General features: G+C 41.8%; 4 protein-coding genes across 7 annotated transcripts in view; 2 read left to right on the plus strand and 2 right to left on the minus strand.

Annotated features, from left to right (window-relative positions):
- Positions 1-816: 816 nt before the first annotated feature.
- Positions 817-3,602, minus strand: LOC118781968. Its single transcript, XM_036535144.1, has 5 exons — positions 3,537-3,602; positions 2,706-2,782; positions 2,006-2,170; positions 1,633-1,764; positions 817-1,088 (listed from the first exon to the last, which is right to left on the minus strand). The coding sequence occupies exons 2-5, from the start codon at positions 2,779-2,781 to the stop codon at positions 952-954; spliced, it is 510 nt and encodes a 169-aa protein (XP_036391037.1). The 5' UTR covers position 2,782; positions 3,537-3,602; the 3' UTR covers positions 817-951.
- Positions 3,603-4,898: 1,296 nt separating this feature from the next.
- emc8 (ER membrane protein complex subunit 8) lies at positions 4,899-7,429 on the plus strand. The gene is made up of 5 exons (XM_036535496.1): positions 4,899-5,557; positions 5,801-5,877; positions 5,989-6,058; positions 6,159-6,253; positions 6,934-7,429. The coding sequence occupies exons 1-5, from the start codon at positions 5,294-5,296 to the stop codon at positions 7,091-7,093; spliced, it is 666 nt and encodes a 221-aa protein (XP_036391389.1). The 5' UTR covers positions 4,899-5,293; the 3' UTR covers positions 7,094-7,429.
- Positions 7,430-9,065: 1,636 nt separating this feature from the next.
- On the plus strand, positions 9,066-11,114 carry gins2 (GINS complex subunit 2). Its single transcript, XM_036535888.1, has 5 exons — positions 9,066-9,155; positions 9,733-9,847; positions 9,968-10,067; positions 10,329-10,455; positions 10,965-11,114. Exons 1-5 carry the CDS (start codon positions 9,066-9,068, stop codon positions 11,085-11,087), a joined length of 555 nt encoding a protein of 184 aa, XP_036391781.1. The 3' UTR covers positions 11,088-11,114.
- A 1,352-nt stretch (positions 11,115-12,466) lies between these two features.
- gse1 (Gse1 coiled-coil protein) overlaps positions 12,467-21,318 on the minus strand; it is a 242,077-nt gene continuing 233,225 nt past the window's right edge. For 3 of the 4 annotated variants that reach the window (XM_036534711.1, XM_036534713.1, XM_036534712.1), the window contains exons 11-17: positions 20,393-20,660; positions 19,011-19,124; positions 18,380-18,763; positions 17,942-18,214; positions 16,879-16,982; positions 15,917-16,050; positions 12,467-14,927 (exon numbers count right to left, since the gene is read on the minus strand). In XM_036534711.1, coding sequence (XP_036390604.1) covers positions 14,918-14,927; positions 15,917-16,050; positions 16,879-16,982; positions 17,942-18,214; positions 18,380-18,763; positions 19,011-19,124; positions 20,393-20,660 — 1,287 coding nt within the window. In that variant the 3' untranslated portion in view covers positions 12,467-14,917. Of the gene's footprint in view, positions 14,928-15,328; positions 16,051-16,878; positions 16,983-17,941; positions 18,215-18,379; positions 18,764-19,010; positions 19,125-20,392; positions 20,661-21,318 lie in introns of those variants that run through there. The other variant, XM_036534710.1, reaches the window with a different exon arrangement.

Genomic DNA, 21,318 nt, shown 5'->3' on the forward strand with positions numbered 1-21,318 from the left:
TGTCAAGGCATACGCGGAACCAATACTAGCTATCAATATGACATCAGATCTAACTGGTGTGAAATTATTTTAACTCTTTGAGTGCTCGACATGTATCTTGAAAGCGAGACAACGCAATCACCATTTGTATAACTAGTTCAAGGAGGCATTTAACCATGTTAGCTCTCAAGAAAAGACAGCTGATAATGCATTACCTTCCTTTAGCCAGGTCCACAAAACGTAATACATCATGATGCGCTCAGAGCGCAGCAGTTTCTTGACTGTCTTGATCGAATAAAGATGCAGTTGCTTCAAGTCATGTCCAAGTTTCAGCTATGTCTTTCCTGGTTGGACAGCTCATATTTATAAACATACATTTGTAGAAATTAGGATGCAACTGCATGGTCCGACTAACTTGATGAAATACCAAAATTGTTCTGAAGATCACAACACAAAATGTATGCAAAATATTTTTTCCAACAGCTCCAGATTTTTGGGAAAAGTTGACCAAATTCATGTGGAAAGATGGCAGCCGTTGCCATTCATGTGACACTGCAACGACAGAAGTATTTTAACTAGATTTTCAGTTGTTTCCCATTTGTTAAATTTGTCATTACACCCTGGCAACATTCCCACATTGTAAAACATCTTAAAACAGAAATGATTACATCAAAGACCACAAGAGGAAAACACATGCCCTTAGAATGAAAATGTTCTCAAATAAGACCACAGGATTAATTCCCTGCCCTGGGACAATGAACATCTTTGATCATTAAACAAAGCAAAATTAAAAAATAAAAAAAACCCAAAAAAACCCACGTTTTTTAACATTGTGACTTTATTTCGCTGATATACAATATCCTTAAGAGGAAGTGATCTTCCAGATTGCATTAAGAGGTAAGGATGATACATGGAAAACAGACAGACTGGTTTATTTGTAACTGTTTGTGTCATGCACTCTAAAGGTGTGCTTTACTTCTTCCACTGTTTATTCTCATAGTCCCATTTTGCAGAAAAGCCCTCCACAGGGTTGATCCTCATATCCAGCATCCTCTGGAGCTCCTGCTCTTTGTACTCCTGGGAGAAAGTGTGGGGCACGGGCCCATAAACTGCAGTGACACAAGAAAGCTCAAGTTATTTCTATACTGTCTCAGAAACTCCTTTTTTGATCCCTGTTCACCTGAAGATTTTTTTTTGTAACATTTTCAGCAAAAGGAAGAGCTCACAAAACAGTGAACTATGATATTCATCACAATCTAACATCACAAGCAGTAACATGCTGCAGCAAAGTACTAAGACACAAAAACGTGTAAATTCAGGTTCCTAGAACTGATGGTTCACATCTCATACTGTGGAAAGCACGGTAGGCATAAAATATATAACTTGGAAGGCTGACTTCATAGACTGCTGTACCATTCTAACAAATTATTTCAGTATCTTTCCCCTTAGGTCATTTCATTAGGGTTTCCTGAAGATATGTATCTAACCCATCATCATCCATGCTTCCTTCAGTCACCCTTTGCCTATTTGTTTCAGAAGTACACGTTAAGGCAGTCTTGAAGGTGACTGTTGGTCATGATATCATTTTGACTATGTATTTCATCCACAATATAAATGCTAAAATTGACAAAAGCATGTTATTCTCAGACTTACTAAACTTCCTCTGCCAGGCGACGACCAAACCAGTTAAACCAACAAAGAACAAAATTCCAGCAACAATTGACTTCCATTCTCTTGATCCCTGGTTCATTTCAGCAAAGCTCTGTTTGAAGCTAATGCGGTACACTGTGGACACACAAAGGGTGATGTTTTAACATATTTCAGAACAATAATGCCACTTTAAGAAAGCTAATATTGCATGCAAACAAAATAACCTCCGTCAGTTGATTTTTTTTTTTTTACTAAATTAGTTGTCATATTGCATTTCCAAAATGGTTTGAATGGTTTTTTAAGCAAGCTTCATTCTGAAATTCAAGATGAGGCTATTTCATGGATACTGGTATAATCTTAGTAACGGAACACATACGCGCAATCTTCTCCTCATTGGAGAGGGTTGCCCAAGAACCCTTTTCCTTCTCCTTGAGAGATTTCTGCTCCGGACTCAGGTTCTGCACAAATTTGATGTCAGGAAGGGGATTCTCCCGCCGATCAAAATATGCTGGAAGAGTGTATTCCTCCACCTTGGCAACACCTGCAGGACACAATTACCACAGTAAGGAATGAAACTAAACACGTTTGTGTGTGTGTCTATATACATTAATGTTAATAATGAAAATGGAAAGACATGGGCTGAAACATTTAGAGGTACTGCAGTCAGTACCCTACGACGAATCATTCACTGACGAAATATCTTACACAGTATTCACGTTTAAGGCACTGCCTTACTTTTAGCTTACAACAGGACACATTTCAAATAAAAATAAAGACAACGTCGTCTTTAACATTTCCGCTGGTGTTAATATAATGTTAATACATTTGACGATGCACATTTGAAATTACAATAATGCAATATAATTTGCATTTCTAAGAGATGACGTTGTCTCATGTGTCGACCTTGATTCAAATGTCATGAATTTAAGTCGTTTCTTGCAGTATGAATACATTTAATATTTCGCTAATTAGGCTACGGACAAAAATTGATACAAGCAAATAAAGTATTAACCTGCTAACGTGACAGGATTAGATATATTTTAGTAAATGTAACGAAATTCAGATATCACACTTACCATGTCCACCTCGTAGACAAACGGAGGTGGAGATGGCCCGCTTTCCGATTACTCGCAAGGTTTTAGATGCCAACATTCTGAGGAAATCGACAAGTTAATTCATGAAATTGCGTCTTTGATTTCTGAGCAGCCACAAAGCCAGTCTAGCAGCTGTTATTTCCAAAATCCACTTTATTCTTCGACGCTCCTGCTGTAACTCAAGCTTTACTCTATGGTACAGCAAAATATCCACTTCAAATTTAAACCCACAAGCCAATGAATTAGTCAATATTATAGGAATTCAAAATAAGGCCAAACAATTAACATTACACAAGACGCTATCCTAGACCAAGACGCCTTACGATCTAGCTCGTTACCTACCAGTTTGGCAACGTGATAGCTAGCCAACTAGCTAGTCTAGCTAGACTATTACTCGCCCAGCTAAAACGGCGAGTTAGCTAACGTTAGCTATTCAAACAAGGTCACCAGGGACTACGCAGTACATCGATTATATGAATTGTCTTTTTTCAATAAAGCACGTTATTTATCACACACAGTCAATTTAATACATAACTAAAACAGAATTAAGGACCCTTTCAAGATGCTCGTATTGTGTTAACTAGCAGGGCCTACCAAAAGGGCTGCATTTTATCAGTCCTTTACATCCCCACTCAATGTCACTCATCACCGAGTTGTGTAAGGAAAGGTCTATTTTGTTCGCAACGTACTGATCAATATATTAATATTAGCAAACTACAATAGCAGCAACATTAGTATTACAAACAAATCAAACATTCGCGTTATATAAACTATTAAATCAAAATTATCACCCGGCGTCTCACACTTCCTTACCTCCCGCACACCCGCTCTCGAACGCGCAAAGGAAGAAATGACTGAGCGGAAGAACACAGAGGTAGAACTGCTAGATCGGCTGCTGGTTTGGCGAATTAACAACGTCAACAACGTCAACGTCATGAAAAAAAGTCAGCTGTCATTGTGGGTACAACTCCCAACAGCCGATTTTAAAGTGGAAAATGCAAGAGAAATAGAAGCCGATTAAATATGGTGAATTTTAATTTGGAAAATTTAAACTTAATTGAATCTTTTGTGGCTGTGATGTCACAACATGCTGTGCCTGTTGTGGCACTCACAATGTTTTGTGAGAACATTATACACTGTTGTAATGTGTATAAATTGTTATTCGATTATTAAATATGACCTTTTTTTCTGTATGCATGTGCATGTACTTTGAGTTGCCTCGGATAAGGTTATTAATGAAATCATTTAAAAATATTATCATTGATAACGACAACAATCGATAATTGTGATGCCCCCAAACCAGAAGGAAATGGCTTTCATCTCATTTTACCTGCAACCATCATATTTAGTCACATGCAACTGTATAAAGGGCTGTACAACTATAGCTGAAACAATTTACATCTTCAAGCAATGTGAAAAGTATGTTATTTAAACGTAGCGTGGTAAAATACACACGTATAAATGCCCAGCTGTTTAGGCTGTAAAGTTGCTTGTTGCAAGAACAGGCTGAGCCTTATGAGCCATGTATATGCTCATTTGAATCTGGGTTATGGCACATGTGTCCGGCACATAACCGAATTATTTCTGTGTGGCTTTTATTATGGCAATATAACTCACGCAAATGCTCGAGTACAGATTTTGAATCGGCATCACATTAGTGAATACTGAAATAATAAAAAAAAATTACGGATTCGATACGAAATTCAATATGGCGACGATACCATGTGACCCCGAAGTATGATAATGTTCCATAACCTCCCACAATCCTTGTCAGGTTTCCTAAGATGTCAGCATTTTATTTATCAAAGAGACAGAAGGAAAGAAGACGACAAAAATAAACTGAACAAGTACCTTTTGTTCTTCTGCCAATACTAATTGTGAACGTTCTAGTAATTCTGTATCTGTGAAGAAAGAGGAATTATGGGAAGTAGAACTTTAACATAAGCACCAAGGTCATTTAATCACATTTTTCGATTTACCATTGATTTTTGTAAGTGTGGCATATTGATTAAATTCCGACTTTTAAAAATAGTAAAATTAAAGAAAAAAAAAAACGGATATGGTAAAATATACAAGACTACGTTTACGACAGTTCCTCGTTTACGAAGCCATTTAAGATGCAGCCATTTTGGCTCAGCTTTCTATATCCACTGCAGCTGCGAAGTGTAGGCTCCCTGCGCTGAGCCACAATGGCGTTTGCGGCATGTGTTCAGGCAGAGATAGTGGAATGCATACTTAAGACAGAGACCTCATAGCTGAGTGAGGTTCAGACGTTTCTGATAACGTTTCGGCTTTGTTGTAGCGGTGTAAATGGCCAGCGTTTAAATCGAGGAGTGTTTAATCAGAAGAAATCTCTCGCAAGCTAAATAATAAGATAACTTATTGAGCTGATTTAGCTATTATACGCGCTTGGTTAGTTTTGACAACTAGCTAACCTGCTACCTAAAGACTTTTACGCTGCGAAGCCAGCAAGCTAACGTTGGCTGCAAATGCTGTTAAATCTGTATCGGCATGAGGCTTTGCTGAGTTAGATAGTTTGCTTTAGTGGATTAACTAATATAGATAGCTATATGTTAGTTAGCTACCTGGTTAGCTATCTGTTAGGCAACATAGCTGTAATAATGACTGTAAAGTTGACCACTCAGGCTTATTGCAAAATGTTACTGCATGCTGCTAAATACCCAAACTGCGCTGTTAATGGATTACTGGTTGCTGAAAAGCAGAAGGAGAAAAAGAGAGATGGCCACTCCGCACCAGTGCTATGCGTGGATTGTGTCCCACTATTTCACGGTACACTTGCCTTAGCACCAATGCTGGAGGTGGCACTGACAGTGGTGAGTCAATGCTGCTTGTTTAAATAGAATATGGTGTCTTGATTAGATATGGTCTTCTGCTGTTTTATTAATAATAATTTATGCGTATTATTTCATATTGGAAATAACCCGTTGTGTATTCAGGTAACGTCATTTTTTTTCAAGCACTGAAGTGCATGTCTGTTGATAAACATGTAGCTCACAGCGTAAATGTAGAGTCAGTCTGAGAGCATGCCTCCGTATATTCGTGTTTCTTTTCTTCAGATTGACACCTGGTGTAAAGAAAACAGATATGTGATCGCGGGGTATTACCAAGCTAACGAGCGTATAAAGGATATCAGGTACGCAATCCGAACGAAAGTATCGGTAATTTCGTTACCTATCAGTTACGCTACGTGGTCATATATTTTGCATACCACGATCACTGCATGTGTTATCTTGACCTTTTACAGACCAAACCAGGTTGCTGAAAAAGTTGCTGCCAGAATTTCTGAGAATTTCAGTGAAGCAGCACTGATCATGGTAATACAACCTTTCAGGTCGTTTTTTTTAGGGGGGGGGGGGGGGGGGGGTGGGGTACTGATTCACTTTGCTGATGGACATGTTTTTGCTAATTCTTCAGGTGGACAACAGCAGATTTACCATGGATTGCTGTGAACCCATACTCACCATCTTTGAGCATCATGAAAACAAATGGAAATGCCGGGACTCAACTGTGTAATTATTCCACACCTAGGAATAACTGTTAATTATTACTCAAACTTATTACATTTCTCAGGCCTTTGTGTTGTAATTTTTTGAAAAATAATTAATGTTATGACTCTTATCTTTTTGGTTCTCCTGGACTCATGATGTATGGTCCTGGATGAACACTAGCTGCAGACCAGAATGTAATTATTGATGGTCTGTGACAGACAGACTTATCAGGTGAAGGCTCCTGAGTGGCTCAGTATGGGCTGAGCCCCATGGCCTGGGATTGAATGTGGTGGTGTTATCCACCAATAAAAACCAGGATCCCACAGCAGTGCAAGAACAAATTGGCTTCATTATGCCAGGATAAGGGTTGATAGGGCAGTCAGAGTTTCCACATCTCACTTCTCTCAGTCATGCTGACATTGGTTGGTAGCTTGAAAATTTCTCAGATGTAGAGTAACAGCTATCCTCCATCAGCCTCCCACTTCACTGTTGTCCACTGTATGACTCTTGTAGTGCGAAACATAGCTGGAGGATTGCATAAGTCTTGCTTCAGTGTTCTTGCATGAGTGCAGAAGTTACTGTGTTGTAATGACGGGTATCTAATGTCCAATGGGCGGAAGAGACATAACAGAAAATAAGACTAGGTGGGTGACATCAAGGTTGTTGTAGGTATTAACTTCAGTATATAATGTACTTTACAGAGACTGCTGTGAGGACTGGTTAGAAGCCCAGAAGATCACATCGGCACTGCTGGAGAGTAGGTCCTATGAGAATCTGATAGACTTTGACAACCACCTGGATGATCTGAGAAACGACTGGACAAATCCAGAAATCAACAAGTCTGTACTGCATCTGTGCTAAGGTTGCCTGGAACAACATTAATCTTCAAAGCCATTTCTGCCAAAATGGGGCTGAAATCACAATTGTCTGTCTCCAGTAAATAATGTTCATAGGAAGAGCTGTCAATTTTCAGGCCTTAGTACATTTTTAAAAGGGCCAGCAGGTTACAGTTAGGTACTATTAAGATCTGTATACCATTTAAAAGTCTGTTGGTAAGCAGAACTCAAGTGTCAGTTAAAGCAGCCTCTCTGGAATGTTTTTCAGGGAAGTGTTTGTATATATGCTTATAGGTGGGTAATATATAAGAAAGTAATATTTCAGAATCAACTCCTAAATGATGTGGACATTGATCTAATTTATCAGGACTAGTTTGATTTTGATGATTTTATAGAATTCATGTAGCCTTATGGACTAGTTATTTGATTTAATTGTGTTGCAAAAATGTTAACAAAAGTGATACATAAATTATATTCTTTACTTAGCAAATAATATAAGTCTTAATGTTTATATCAATGAAATGGTTTCTGACCAATCCTATGAGCTAGCAAATTACTGATGTTCTCGAAAGAGGTGATGCTTTCATTGCTTTTCATTGCTCAATAAAATCTTTCACCAGCTAATGAAAGATTGTTATATTAAATAATGTTGCATTTGGTTTGGATTGTGATACAAAACGTATTACAACTTAATTTAGTTTTCAGTGTCTTTGCAGGCAATTGCCAGTTTATTTTTAAAATTTATTGCTTCTACAAATAAACACTTTTGCTGATCACAGTTGTGTTTGATTACTAATAGTTCAAAAGTATACCATATTGAGATTTTTGACACTAGCTTAAGCAGCATTGAAATCATCATACATATTTCAGGTTTTGAATTTTAGATGCATGAAGGTGTATTAATATATGTGTATTTAAAGTGCTTATCAAAATAGTGGAGGTTATCCTTTTCTGTCCTTGTGTTTTAGAATGGGGAAAAAATATGGAATACAAGGAGATGGAAGTTGACTCATTTTTTGACACAGCTTTGCTTAATGACTCCTAACAAATGTGCTTCAGTGGTCTTCTAATCATTGCGTTTCTGCTACATATTAAGATTGTATTTTACTGAAGAAAACAGTACAATTATTTGAAATACTTTAAAGGATTTTGCTATGTCATGCATAACAGGACAAAGTTATACCTTATTTTGAAGTGCATGCTCTAAGCAAAGGTTTTGAGGTGCGTAAATGTCTTTGCCCAAATTTGACTGTGGTATTACGTTTAAATGACGCGCAGTAGACTGGTTTTATTTTGTACCAGCAGGGGGCCCACTGATCGGTTCTACGCACTCTTCGAGTGACGTCTAACTGCTGTCACTTCCGGGTTTTTCGGTAGAGATCATGAATGAAAACCACAGAAGGAAGTACTATTCAGAGCTTGTTGAGAACATTGTGCAAAAAAGAAAAAAAATATAAAATATCTGCGAAGATAGTAGCCCTCTACTACCATTTGAGTGCGGACTTTCCACAGTCACGCCTAGAAACAGAAAAGAGCCTTTGGATGCATTTTCGCAAGGTCCCTTGCAACTGCTTCCCATTCTTTCCTCTGGCGGCACCTAAATGTAGGTCTAAACAGAATTATAGATCTGCTCCAATACTCGGATGCGCTTCTACGTGATTATATTTTACATTTTTTGCTATAAGCGCATGGCAATTTAAGAGCACCGCCGATGTTGAAGAGAAGTACGTATTTTTATTTTACCCCTTGATGTAACACGTGGTTTATTCGTGAACGGTGATTGGTTGTCTACAGGAAGCTTTTCTGCCGCTTCAAAAACGCGTGTTGAAATGTCACATGTTCAACATGAGCCAATGAAGGGGATAGTTTACAAAACGGGACGCGCCAGAAGTATTTCGCGGGAGTACAAGTAAATGTCTTCTCGCACAGTAGCGTTATGTGGCAAACGTTGTTAAGGGAATTATTAACCTAACAGTAATAATTTAGCAGATTTAACAATGGATCCATCAGAAGTCGAGTTCCTTGCCGAAAAGGAGATGGTGACGATAATACCAAACTTCAGTCTTGACAAAATTTATTTGATTGGGGTGAGTAGCTGGCTAACAGTGGCATAACAAGTCAATTGAACGATAACGTTACTTCTTAGCTAGACTAGCTAGTTGCTATAGGTGCGTTATCTGTCTGTCTGTGCCGAATGTCTGCATACCTGACGAGCTCGGCACTTACTAGCCATTAACTAGCTGGCAGGAGTAACGGATACTAAATCAAGCTAACTTTAGCCTTTAGTCTGATGTTAGCTTCCTACCTAGCGGGATTCCGTCAGATGTGGGTGAGATGTGGGCACGCAAAAGTAATTTGAGCTTATATCTTAATATGAAGCAACTTGTTATTTTTGTAAATTCTAGTCCAAGTCAGTGGCTGTTAGGTCAGATTTAATTGTTTCCACTTATCATTGAAGTTATCATAGTTACGCGGTAATCAGTATTCCTGTGTGAACTAGAGCATAACCCATTTAAAGATGGGGAGCAAAGTATTAGGCTTATTTTCCACACATTTCGCTGATGAAGCCTCAGTTATTGTTACTTGTGGGTATCGAGGCCCAGTGGCAAGCTGCTGACGCAGTGATTGAGAAACCGCAATTTAAAGTTTCATATCTTTGTTTAGGGAGACTTGGGTCCTTTCAATCCTGGCCTGCCTGTTGATGTACCGGTTTGGCTGGCTCTCAATCTGAAGCAGAGACAGAAGTGCAGAATCGTACCTCCAGACTGGATGGATGTTGGTAAGAATATGTAATTGGTTAGACAAGTAGCATAGCCCTGAACGAATCATAATAGTCAGATGATTTCTGCGACGTAAGTGATAGTATTTAATTGACCACTTTTTTTTTAAAATTCTGTAGGAAAACTGGAGGAAATCAAAGAGCTAGAAAGTAAGGAGGAGACATTTGCTCCGATACCAAGTCCTTACTACATGGAGCTCACCAAGATGCTGCTCAACCAGTCAGTAGTTGCATCTCCTTCTCTCAAATTGTTGTTTCCTCTCTTGTCACTTTTTTCCCCCAAATAACCTATAATTCATACTTGTGAAAGCTTTCATATTGCAGGTCAGTCTTTATTCATATTGTGAAAATGAAGGATGTTTATTGTGAAAATAAACATTTTTTGAGGATTATTATGGAACCTGGATAATTAAAGATGCACATTGACATGTAGACTTTGAATGTAGTGATTACAGTACTCACCTGAGCTGTCAATTGGCAGTGCATCTGACAACATCCCCAAAGCCGATGAGATCAGAACCCTGGTGAAAGATATCTGGGATACTCGTGTGGCCAAACTGCGCCTGTCTGCAGACAGCTTCATCAGCCAACTCGAGGCACATGCCAAGGTGGAGTAAGAGTTTTTCAGCAGTGCACTGTACTGCCCAGCTTAGGGCACTTTCATACTAAGTTAAAGTGATTCACATCCTGGTGCACTTTTTTCTGTTATAAGTTTGCTTTTTCTCAGACCAGGAAGATTGAATCAAATCTGAATTTGAGTGGGTTCTAAATGAACACTTCTGAATGAACTAATATCTTAAGTCTAATCTGTAGTCATTTTTGAGATAATTGTGTTGCTTTCACAAGGAAACTTTGCAGTGGGGCATCCAGTCACTTACTTGAAGATTGTACAGATATGTTAACACTGGTAGATTGTTTTTGTTTTTTTTTTTTAGTTTTTAAAAATGCTGCTATTTCTGCTCAAAACAGAGAATGCTACATTTTCTTGTTTTTATTTAAGTAGCAGTAAGGCTGAAGTCATGATTGGATCAGACTCATGACCTTGTTTTTGTTTGGATATACAGTGATAGTGAGTCTTAAATGCTGGTAAGGAAAGATCTCTTCCTCTGCTTTCCAGCTGGACAACCTAACCCTAATGGAGATCAACACCACCCGAACGTTCCTGTTGGACTCTCTGAACTGCATGTACAAACTTAGGACCAATTTGCAGCCAGGTTCTGACAAGTACAATGACTACTGATTACTGTTCCTGAACTTCCAGCGTCAATGCAGGTCCATGTCTCCTGGAGACCACAGATCTTACTATGACAGCCATTTTAATGGCTAGGTTTTGGCACTTCAGATATGAGGAGGAGAACATTTTTGAATTCAACACTCAACATTGTATTTTTTTTCTGACAGTTGGAACGTTTGGTCTGTGCTGGATAAGAAAAAGGAAACATGCTGATGTTTTAGGCATGGATTCACTGTGTTTATGGTTGCTGTAGTAATCCTGAGAGAGGATTGGAGAAAATCACTTTTGCAGGCAGATTGCTACACCAGTATGGGGCATAAAAATGTATGGTGGAGGTCCTGTACTAGCTTTGGTTTGCTAGTTTATGTAAATAAATATTGGGCATTTTTGAAGGTGCATTACATATTTGTGTGAACATTCTGTTGAAAGATGTTAACAGCTATTATTTATGTTCACTAAATAACTGAACATGGACTTAATTTGGGTTAAACTCAGTCAAGATAATACACTGCATGAATTCATTTGAACAAAGCACCAACAGTGCATGGGACAAATTTAGTAGACTGAACATTACTGCAAAAAGAAGTATACATTTCCTATTTTTAATGTAAGTTTATTTAAATAGTCCATTTACATTATGTATACAGTCAGTTAGCATAGGGGTAGGGAGTCGTAACCGAAAGGGACTTGTAACTGAAAGGTTGCTGGTTCAATTCCCTGCTGGGGAAGTGCTGTTGTACCCTTTGGCAAGGTACTTAACTCAGAACTGAGTATCCAGCTGTATAAATGGGTAACATGTAAAAAATCTGTAACCTAAGTAAGTTGCTCTGGATAAGAGCATCTGCTAAATGCTAGTAATGTAATAGCTATAGTATATAGGTCAAGCACAAGGAGCAGCAAATAATATTTAAAGTCAAATCATGCAGATGTACCACTGTTATGAAGCATTGCTGTGCGATACCCCTTCAAACTGAGGAGGGTTTTTAAAGGCCAGTTCCATGCATGTCCTTCATGGTGGCATGTTACTGCAATTACTCTGTCATGATGTAAATATGCATTTTTAAATTAACTAAATGTTGTTATATGTAGGTATTGGCTACATTCTTCTTCCCTCTTTCCTGATTTTCCAAATTTACAGTTGCTTCAGACCAGTTGGATTTTGTATGTAGCAGAGGTTTTAAATATATTCAGCATTTTAATTTAGTGAAGATTCCCAGGAATACAAGTTGCACAAGCCAAACCTCCACATGGTTTTTTGCTTCTGCTGTTTGTGAAAAACAGTGGTATATTATGTTTCAAAACTACAGTCTGTGTACCAACATTTTCAGGCAACAAAAATGCAGACACCAAAAGAATCAATACGACCACATGTACATTTTGCCATATTTTATTTTCTTTTTTGTCTGAAATTACAGCAATATATTCATAAATACCTAATTACTACATTCAACAAAGAATATATTACATTACAATTAATTCAAACAAGTACAATTAAAAACATGATTTCACAGCATCTAAACATCCTCCATTGAATAAGGGGGCAGGTGTTTGTGTGGATAGGAGGGGGTTGCTTTTCTTCCTCTAGTACATCAGCTGGTACAGGGGGGGTGGCTGCTGAAACAAGACCTTCAAAAACTGCCAGAATCAGTCATCAAAAGTATCGTTAGGGCATCTAAACATTATGCTGCCTCATACTTTGAATTGAAATTTCTCTGCACTTCAGTGAAGTTTCTCATGGTATGCGATGCTAGAGTGACCAGTTCTGCTCAGCTGGTACAATAAAAATTGGTCTTCCACTGCACTTAATACCAATCACTCCATTTGAAAGTTAGAACTGTAAAAAACATTGCATTCTTTTACATTTGTGTTCACAGTGGTTCTAGTAAAGCAGAATGCATTTTAACATTGAAACATTGCACAGCACAGCAATATGGGCCCAAAAAAAACCACAAGGCTGACGTTTTTACAGGCTAGGACTTGGCTGTTTACAGACAACTTGAGTAACGAGTAATTTCAAAATGAAACCGTAGTAATGGCAGCGAACTACAACGAGAGTAGAGCAATCGCACATGTCATAAACATTCACAGAACAGGTTGCCTAATCATGGAAGCATGTGGTGGGAAATTGTTCGACAGGTAAATGTGGCACATAGACTCAATGTAGTCTGGCCTGCCTATGGAAGAGTTTAAAATGTTCTGCATTTGGGAATTTTGTTTGCATGCTTTAAGGTTTGTTGGCCATATCTCCACCCAGAGCAATTTGGATGAAAATAGAAATCTATCACTTGATCCTAATAAATCAAATTCCAATGCTTGATTCTTGAAATTTTTGTTTTGAAAGTATAAAAAAATATATTTTCTAAATAAATATTAGTCTCAAAATTAATCAACTATTGCCTAGAACACACCACTTACTGCTAGTTTGCCAAGAAGCAATTTGAGGGGAAAAATTCCAACAAATTAAATTTCTTGATTCACACTGATTTGATATGTGAATCAAATTATTCACAAGCGAATAAAAATTGAATGAAAAGCTTGGCAAATAAGAACCACTCTGTCAGACATATATGTATATACAGTTTTTGATTGGAGCCCCCTTGTGGTTAAACTACAAATTGCATGGCTTTTCATTTATAAGACTGTTGGCAGTAAAGCTTAAATTGACCAGAATTTCTTTCACAGGTGAAGACAAAATTTTAACCTTAACTAAAAAAATATCTGGGGGAACATTTTAAATGGATAAATTTCCATTCGTGTTAGAACTGTGTTCTCATTTGTGTTCCACACTATCTGTGCTCATTGTGCTTATGTTTATCAGCCTGTATGCTCATACTGAAAAAAAAAAATAGTATTGTGGCAGACCACCACATTGCTGGGCTGAATTCAACCTGTTTGTAATTTTGGCACTAGTCAGTCTCATGGCAAGGGCGGGAACGCCTGCTGACAGTTACAATCAGGGAAACAGGGACACACGCTGGCACGTGCACCCTGTATTTGGGTGTATGCGTGAGTGTATGGGGGTGGTATTAAATAAGCTCTTCGTGTCAGGTAAGAACATTAAAATGCAAGCTATACCCTTGAGGCAGCAGACCCACGGACTAGCCTTTCTCGGCCCTCCTTATAGCTGCCAGCTGAGTATGTCAGAAGGGAGACCGTTTCCCCTCTCATCTCATCTCTTACTCCTGTGTCTCCTCTCTCAGCTATAGTCAGGAGGGAGGGGAACAGAAAGCCAGCGCTGGGCTTTCATAGGTGTTTCACTGACCCTGTCCTCCAGGACCAGAGGGATTGTCTAGGTAGGCACGGTCACAGTGGCCTTCTGTCCTGGACACTGACAGAGCGGCTCAGTGTTAAATAAGGGAGATAACCTTCCCCCCTGACAGGATATGACATCATACCACCAGCCAGCCCTTTGTGGATACCATTCTTAATATATTCCTTACAACATTAATTTCATATATCAAAATGCTTCCCTTTAACGTCCCAATGCCAACTCTGTGAAGTTAAGTGGAGATGAAATGCATTGCTAACTACTACACATTGCTGAATACAAATTAAAACCTTCAAGCCATCTCACACTTCCCAGTCCTATTTTTACAGTGACCACGCATGCTGCACACTTCAGTTACCTCCATGACATAGACTTGTTACACTGACTCACAGAGATATGACCAGACAGAACAAAGAAAGAACATGAGTCTGCACTCAGACTTGTGATTGGTGGGGAGCACGGCCAATCACAGCCTGGCTGGGAAGTCTGGGCATGGAGAGGGTGGTGTTTCTTCACAGTGGGCAGTGGAGAGCTGGAGTCTGGGCCTGGCTTCTCTTTTGGGAGTCCTTCACAGACGTCTGGAGGGAGGAAGGAAGGCTGTCGATGCCGGTTTTCCATTGAATCTCGGACTGGTGCAACCACAGCACAGAAGGAAGGTGGGAGCGCATGCACCAGTTCAAAGCAATCTATTTTTTTTTTTTTTTTTAAACATTTCAAAACTTTTTAAAATCCTGACCAGCAGCAGTACAAACACTAAAAGCAAGGGTTTTTTTTTGCCAAAAGCATTAACATATTAAAAATGGCAGGCTTTTTAATAACAATGATTAAAGTAATAAAAACATACAAAATTCTTTTTTAATATTATATACATTACAAGGCTGAAGCACCTTTTTAAATTTCATTTTCAAAATTTCTATCTTTTTTAATAAAACATTTCCTTTAATCTTTCCAAAATGTGCATTTGTAAGTTCTTCCCTAATTAAAAAAAAAAAGTTTCTTGTGACACAGTACCTCAAGGTAGTTCTTCGGGTTTGTTTTTTGTTTTTTTTTTAAGTGCATTTCCAGTTGAAAGCCCATTTGACCAAGAGGACAGTCATTGATCAGAGATAGCAGCCCATATCAGCTGTGCACGAGTATTGGACTGGAAACGTCTGTGCTGGCACTGGGCCAGAGCACTGTCACGACATGAGGCTCTTCCTCCCAAATTTAAAGTAGTCTTTGTGTGACATCAAAGCAGTTCTGTCGTTGAAGTGCGCTGTGATTCAGATAGGGGTTGGTTGGCGTGGCAGAAAGTGGCCACTGGATGGGGGTGTGGAGTGCGTGCTGACTGAGCAGTTCTGGCGTCCTCTGACACCCCTTCCCCCACACCCCTAGCCTGGGGAAGGCAGACCCCCCTAGCACATGGCACATTCATGGCTAACTGCAGCCTCAGTCCTTCCTTTGTATCGAGACGTTTCTTTTTTTCATTTTATTTTTAAATAAGCCAGGTAATAAAATAGACTCTGTTTGCTACGTTGGGGGAGGGGTCAGGGTTGGGGACGATGAGGGAGAGCGACAGGGACGTCACCTTGGGGTGTAGCCCTTGAAGTAACCCCGCGACCAGTGCAGCTGGGGCAACGCGAGGCACTTTCGGAAGTGGTCCAGCTCGGCCTGCAGCTTCTCCCTCTCTGATGCCAGCTTCTGTTTCTGGGCCATCAGCTCCTGTCGAGTGAAGAGGGGAGGAAGGAAAATAAATAAGAGATAAATCACACTGACAGGCTCCAAAACACTGCAGTTAATCACTGCCGCCTGTGCGATCTGCGTCTCTTAAGCAGCACTGACTGGAATTTAGAAGGATCGATGCTGCCAGTCCCTGCGTCACTGAACGTGTGCGAACTCCCAGGGAGCCTGACATGTATGCAGTGTAAACCCAGACTCTGGTTTTAAGCTATGACAACAGCAAGAAAATGGCTATGCAGGATGCTAATCCAATTTTTAATCCAGGTAAGATCTCATAACAATGGTTCTCGTGCCCACTTATGAATTAAGATGACTAAAAGCCAGTTTCCAAATCCTCACTGCTCCAACTGCCCCAACTGAGATGGCGCACCGTCAGAAAGCACAGTATTCGCGGACTCTCAACACCGGGGAACAACAACAGTAATTTGGCACTGTCCTAAGAAAATAATGGTAAGAGAGATTGTGACCAATTAAAATTATGGGCATGTGGTGCAAAATAAAGCTGAACAATGGACTGGCGCAGTAAAAGGGGAGGGGGGGGGGGGGGTGATGGAACATCTGCTCACAGATGAGACACTGCTTCAGCTCCCCTGCATGTGTATGCGCAGCAGTGAACACAAAGTGAACCCATCACTTGGTTTAAAGGCCATTGCCACATTTTGCTCTTATCTGTGTCTCTGGGCTCCAAGGGCACACACACTTCTGACTGATGGGTGCAAGAGCAAGACAGAGTGAGAGAGAGGGAGAGAGAGAGAGAGAGAGAGAGAGAGAGAGAGAGAGAGAAAGGAAGAAGAAGAGACTGAGACTCACCCCCATGCTGTGAGAGAGCTGCTCGGCGGTCAGGCTGAGATTATAGTGATGAGCCTCCAGCCTCCTGCACTGGCTGTGGAGCACCTGCCGCTCAATACTTTGCTCTGGGAGAGAGGAGAGAGGGAGGGGGAATGAAGGAGGAGGGGGGCGGGAGAGGAGACTGTGAGCCTGTGGAAATGGCCTTGGTGCTCATTAGCATCAGTGCTGACACTCCCAGCCTCACACACACGCTAATCACCAGAGAGCAGGGGCTGCTGCGCCACAGGCATCCTGCACCCGCCTTAGCACCAGGGCCCAGCACAGGGCCTCATTAGTGTGAGGAAGATGGCTCTCTCTTCTCTTCAAGGGGAAGATAGTGTGCATGCATTTTGTGTGTGTGTGTGTGTATGAGTGTGAGACTATGTGTGTGTAAGACCATTTGTGTCTATAACAAAGCAGTTACCAGACCTTGTGTTCCTTTTTTCCCCCATAAATAATACTGCAATATCTACCTCCACTAATTCATATGACATTTGCTTCCCCAACTGCACTTTCCAAAGCACTACCGAGGTCAGGCACACTGTGTTTAACAAACTTCAAATTTTAATAAACAACATACACAAAGCCCTGCCATTTCTTGTGTTTTAAGCCCTGAAAGCATAATAAGCCAAAGATAATTCATAAAAAAGGAAATACAAATATTTAAATCAAGGCCACATCAATGTCAAAGCAATATCCCACGTTTTAAATGCAATCACAATATAGGCAAATTACCTTCGTTTGACAGAAAATGAAAGACTTTGGAAGACACTGAACAATGCCCTCTAGTGGCATGACTGTGCAATAATTGTTTTTTGGAAATTGCCATATGGGCTAATTAATACATACAAGGAAAGGAAGCTCTGTGAACTGCCTCAGGGGAACGAATAACATCCCTTTCCTTGAGAGAGAGCCCTTAGGTTGTAGCTGACAACATGAACAATTCAGGGAACAGGTGAGGTGCACTGGGTTACTTTTTTCAGGTCCTTGCTCTCTCTGGTGGATTAGTAAAGCCCACATGCCTCTATAGCGCTCCTCAACTCACCATCAATGTACTCCTGGTAAGCCTCAAAGATAGCCTCAATTCCTTGCCACCTGGGAGTGGGTGCCTCCTCTTCTTCATCCTCATCCTCCTCATCAGAGTCCTCCTCGCCTGACAGCTCATCCCGGGAGCCTGGGGTGTCCCGGATGGCCAGTGGGGGGCAGTGCTGCCCATTGGGCTGGGGCAGTCTGCTGGCAGGTCCCTGCAGCTCGGGAATGTTGTAGTGCACTGAGGAGTCCAGCTTGTGAATGGGCTCCGTCATCCCTGTGGAGCCACCTAGGGAAAGAGGGAGGGAAGGAGGGAAACAGCGGGAGAGTGAGGAGAAGAGAGGGAGGGAAGGGACAGACAGTCAGGGGTGCTGTGTATTTTCACACAAAAGAGCCGTCATTCCTAAGAGGGAAACAAACATCTCATGAGGGCCTTAGTATGTGTGTAGCCTACCTTTGTGCTTCTGCAGTGCCTTCTGGGTAGACTGCAGCACGGACTCGTGGAACTGCTGAGCAAACTCCTCGGCCGTGAAGCTCTCCCAGGGCTTGGTCTTGCCGTTGAGGCTGTGGGGACCCTCTTTGGGGTTGAGAGGGGGACGCATGCTGTTTAGGAGGCTAGGGCTCTTCTTGGCAGGGTGTCCCTCGCTCAGCCTGGCCTTGTCGGGGAAAGGTGCCAGAGGGGGATCCTTTGGTCTCTGTGCCTCAGCTGGGGGCTTCACCGGCTCTGCGCGGCTGCTGGATTCACTAGGCCTCTGGGACTCCAGAGGCAAGGGGCTGGGCGGCTTCATGCTGAGCTGCCTGTCTGCTTCGACTGGCGGTGGGCCTGCTGCTGCATCTGCTGGAGCACCGAACACACATCTCAGTCAGGGACAAAGAAGTAGCTGGTAACACTAGGAAGTGTCACTTCTGTTCCAAACATCTGTCCCTTACAGTGTGCTGACAGCCTGATGGCAGGTAAGTGATGTGACAGCTAATGAGGAGCGTCTGCCTGTGTGTGGGCGCGTCTGTTGCCGCAGCGCTAAGTGTGTTTGCGTGTATGTGTGAGTGAGTGTTACAGCGGTGGAGTGCCATCTGTATACTCTTACCAGAGAGTGGGGCAGAAGGGCTCTTGCAGAGTGGCTGTGGGGCATGTCTGATAGAGTCCAGAGTCACACTCTTCTGTTTTATCGCCTGTAGCAGCTCCACCACTTTCTCATTGTCTGCAGAGAGAGAGAGAGAGAGAGAGAGAGAGAAAGAGAGAGAAGAAACAGAGAGAAAGAGAGAGAGACAGAGAAAATATAGAGCTCATGACAAACTGTCACTAACGGCTGTTTCATCTGACATCCTTTTCTGTGTTTAAGAGAACATGCTTGATCTAACTTACAACCACTATGCCAGCTTCCAAAGAAGGATGTTACATGTTCACCACTGTGGAAATTTCTCTCATTTACAAGAGGCTTGTGTGTGTTGCCTCAGTGAGTCAAGAGCTACTAGATGTAAGAATTTCATCCAGCTTTCTTTTGAGTCCCTGCAGTAACTGCCTCTCAGATCTAACCTTGCCAGACAATTGAGGCTCCCAAAAACACAGGAGGTGATTGCTCCTGTTAGGCCGACGCCATGGGCTGCTGTCTGGTGGAAGCATACAGTAAATCTGGGCTGATTAGAGGAGACTGATGCTGGGGATCAGGGTAAGCTGCCCTCACCTCCACCCCAACCTGGACCAGTTAAGGTAACTATCAGAGGTGGGCCTACCATGAATAGCCAGCCACAGAGCCACGGACCACAGCCTCAAACACTACAGGAAGATTCACATTTTCCCTGATCCTGGATCAACAGTCTTAAACCTTTACCATCTGTCAATAGTCAAGAGGGCTCTCTAGAGACACACATACATACATATATACACACGCACACACACACACACACACACACACACACACACATCCCTCCTGCGCTGGCTTCATAAGCCACACAAACATTCATCCATCCATACATACATACATACCTACACGTAGATGCATACACACACATACTCACACATGCACAAACAGACACACACGTATAAACCGTCTTATGTCTCCTGTTGATTTTTTTAAAATTTGCAAAATGCCCCATGCTTTTCCAATTTGGGATGCCCAATTGTGTTATAAAAATGCTGTCGAATCAGTGCAACCCTGAGTGATAATCACAGACTCATGCTCTCATCTGAAACACATGATGACACCTCTGCTTCTTTACACACCACAGTTCCCAAGACAAGAGGTGGTGGAGGACCCCTCATGCACAGCTTTATACAGGCAGACTGTGGAGCACCCAACTAACCAGAACAGGTTGTTGGTGAGAAACCAGAGGGGCAAATGCCTGGCAGACCTACCCCCCCCTATATCCCCAGGACAAAGCCAATTAGTTCTGCCAGCATGGGCTCCCGCTCACTGTCGGCTGAGCCACTTGGGAGTTGTATGAGCTGAGGATGATGCTGGTGTCTCACCTCTCCTCTGCTGGATGTCCACGTGGGACAGGCTGAACATGGTGAGGAACTTCTTCTTGTCCTCCAGCTCAGGGGCGCTGTTCATCTGCTCTGCCGTGTAGCGGGTGCTGAGTGGAGGCGGGGGCGGGGTCTGGCGCTTGCTCTGCACGGCCGGGGGGGAGGGGCTGCGCTCCCTCAGCATCCTCCTCCTCTTCCTCCTCTTCTGCTGCAGCAGCTCGTCTCGGTGGGCACGTGTGGTCAGGCCAAACATGCGCAGGAAGTCCACTTTCTGCAGGTGCCAGAGAGGGTACAAACTCAGTGCTCTTCCTTTCTAAACACAGACGGTGAGTGAAGAGGACAGTGAAGTAAAGATAGAGCACGGCTTTCTCCCCCAGTTAGACATGAGATTTCACGGCGTGCAACAAGGCAAGGTGCTTATTGACAAACTCATTACACAGCAGGAGAGTAATGGGGCTGCTGTCTCTCTGTGGCAAAGCAGGGCCCAGGAACACTGGAATATTAATGTGATGTAGAGAGGACACACATTAGGGAAGGACAAGGTGAGCAGACTGATGAGCCAGCTACATGCCACTCTGCTGAGGCTTAGTGTGCTTACTGGCCTAGCCCTGTACAGATGGAATATACCCCTGTACCAAAGCAATGTTTCCCAATCTCCTCTTAGATGATATACCCTTAATGTCTGGCATCAGGGACTGTGGAACAAGCATTTTACTGTGCTTTCACAAGGGCTACATCCTTACATTTTGAAAACGCTCACATTTTTGTCAAAGGACCATTACTGCAACGCCTCTCACAAGCATTTCCTGGGTTTGTAAACTGAAATTTGGATGAAGTGAGGCAGACGGACAAACAAGAACAGGAACAGGATGTGGGGGGGGGGGGGGGGGGGGGGGGGGGTGCAGGAGAAGGGGGATCGGCTGCTGTCT

Source organism: Megalops cyprinoides, chromosome 8, assembly GCF_013368585.1.
Source record: "Megalops cyprinoides isolate fMegCyp1 chromosome 8, fMegCyp1.pri, whole genome shotgun sequence".
Lineage (NCBI taxonomy): Eukaryota > Metazoa > Chordata > Actinopteri > Elopiformes > Megalopidae > Megalops > Megalops cyprinoides.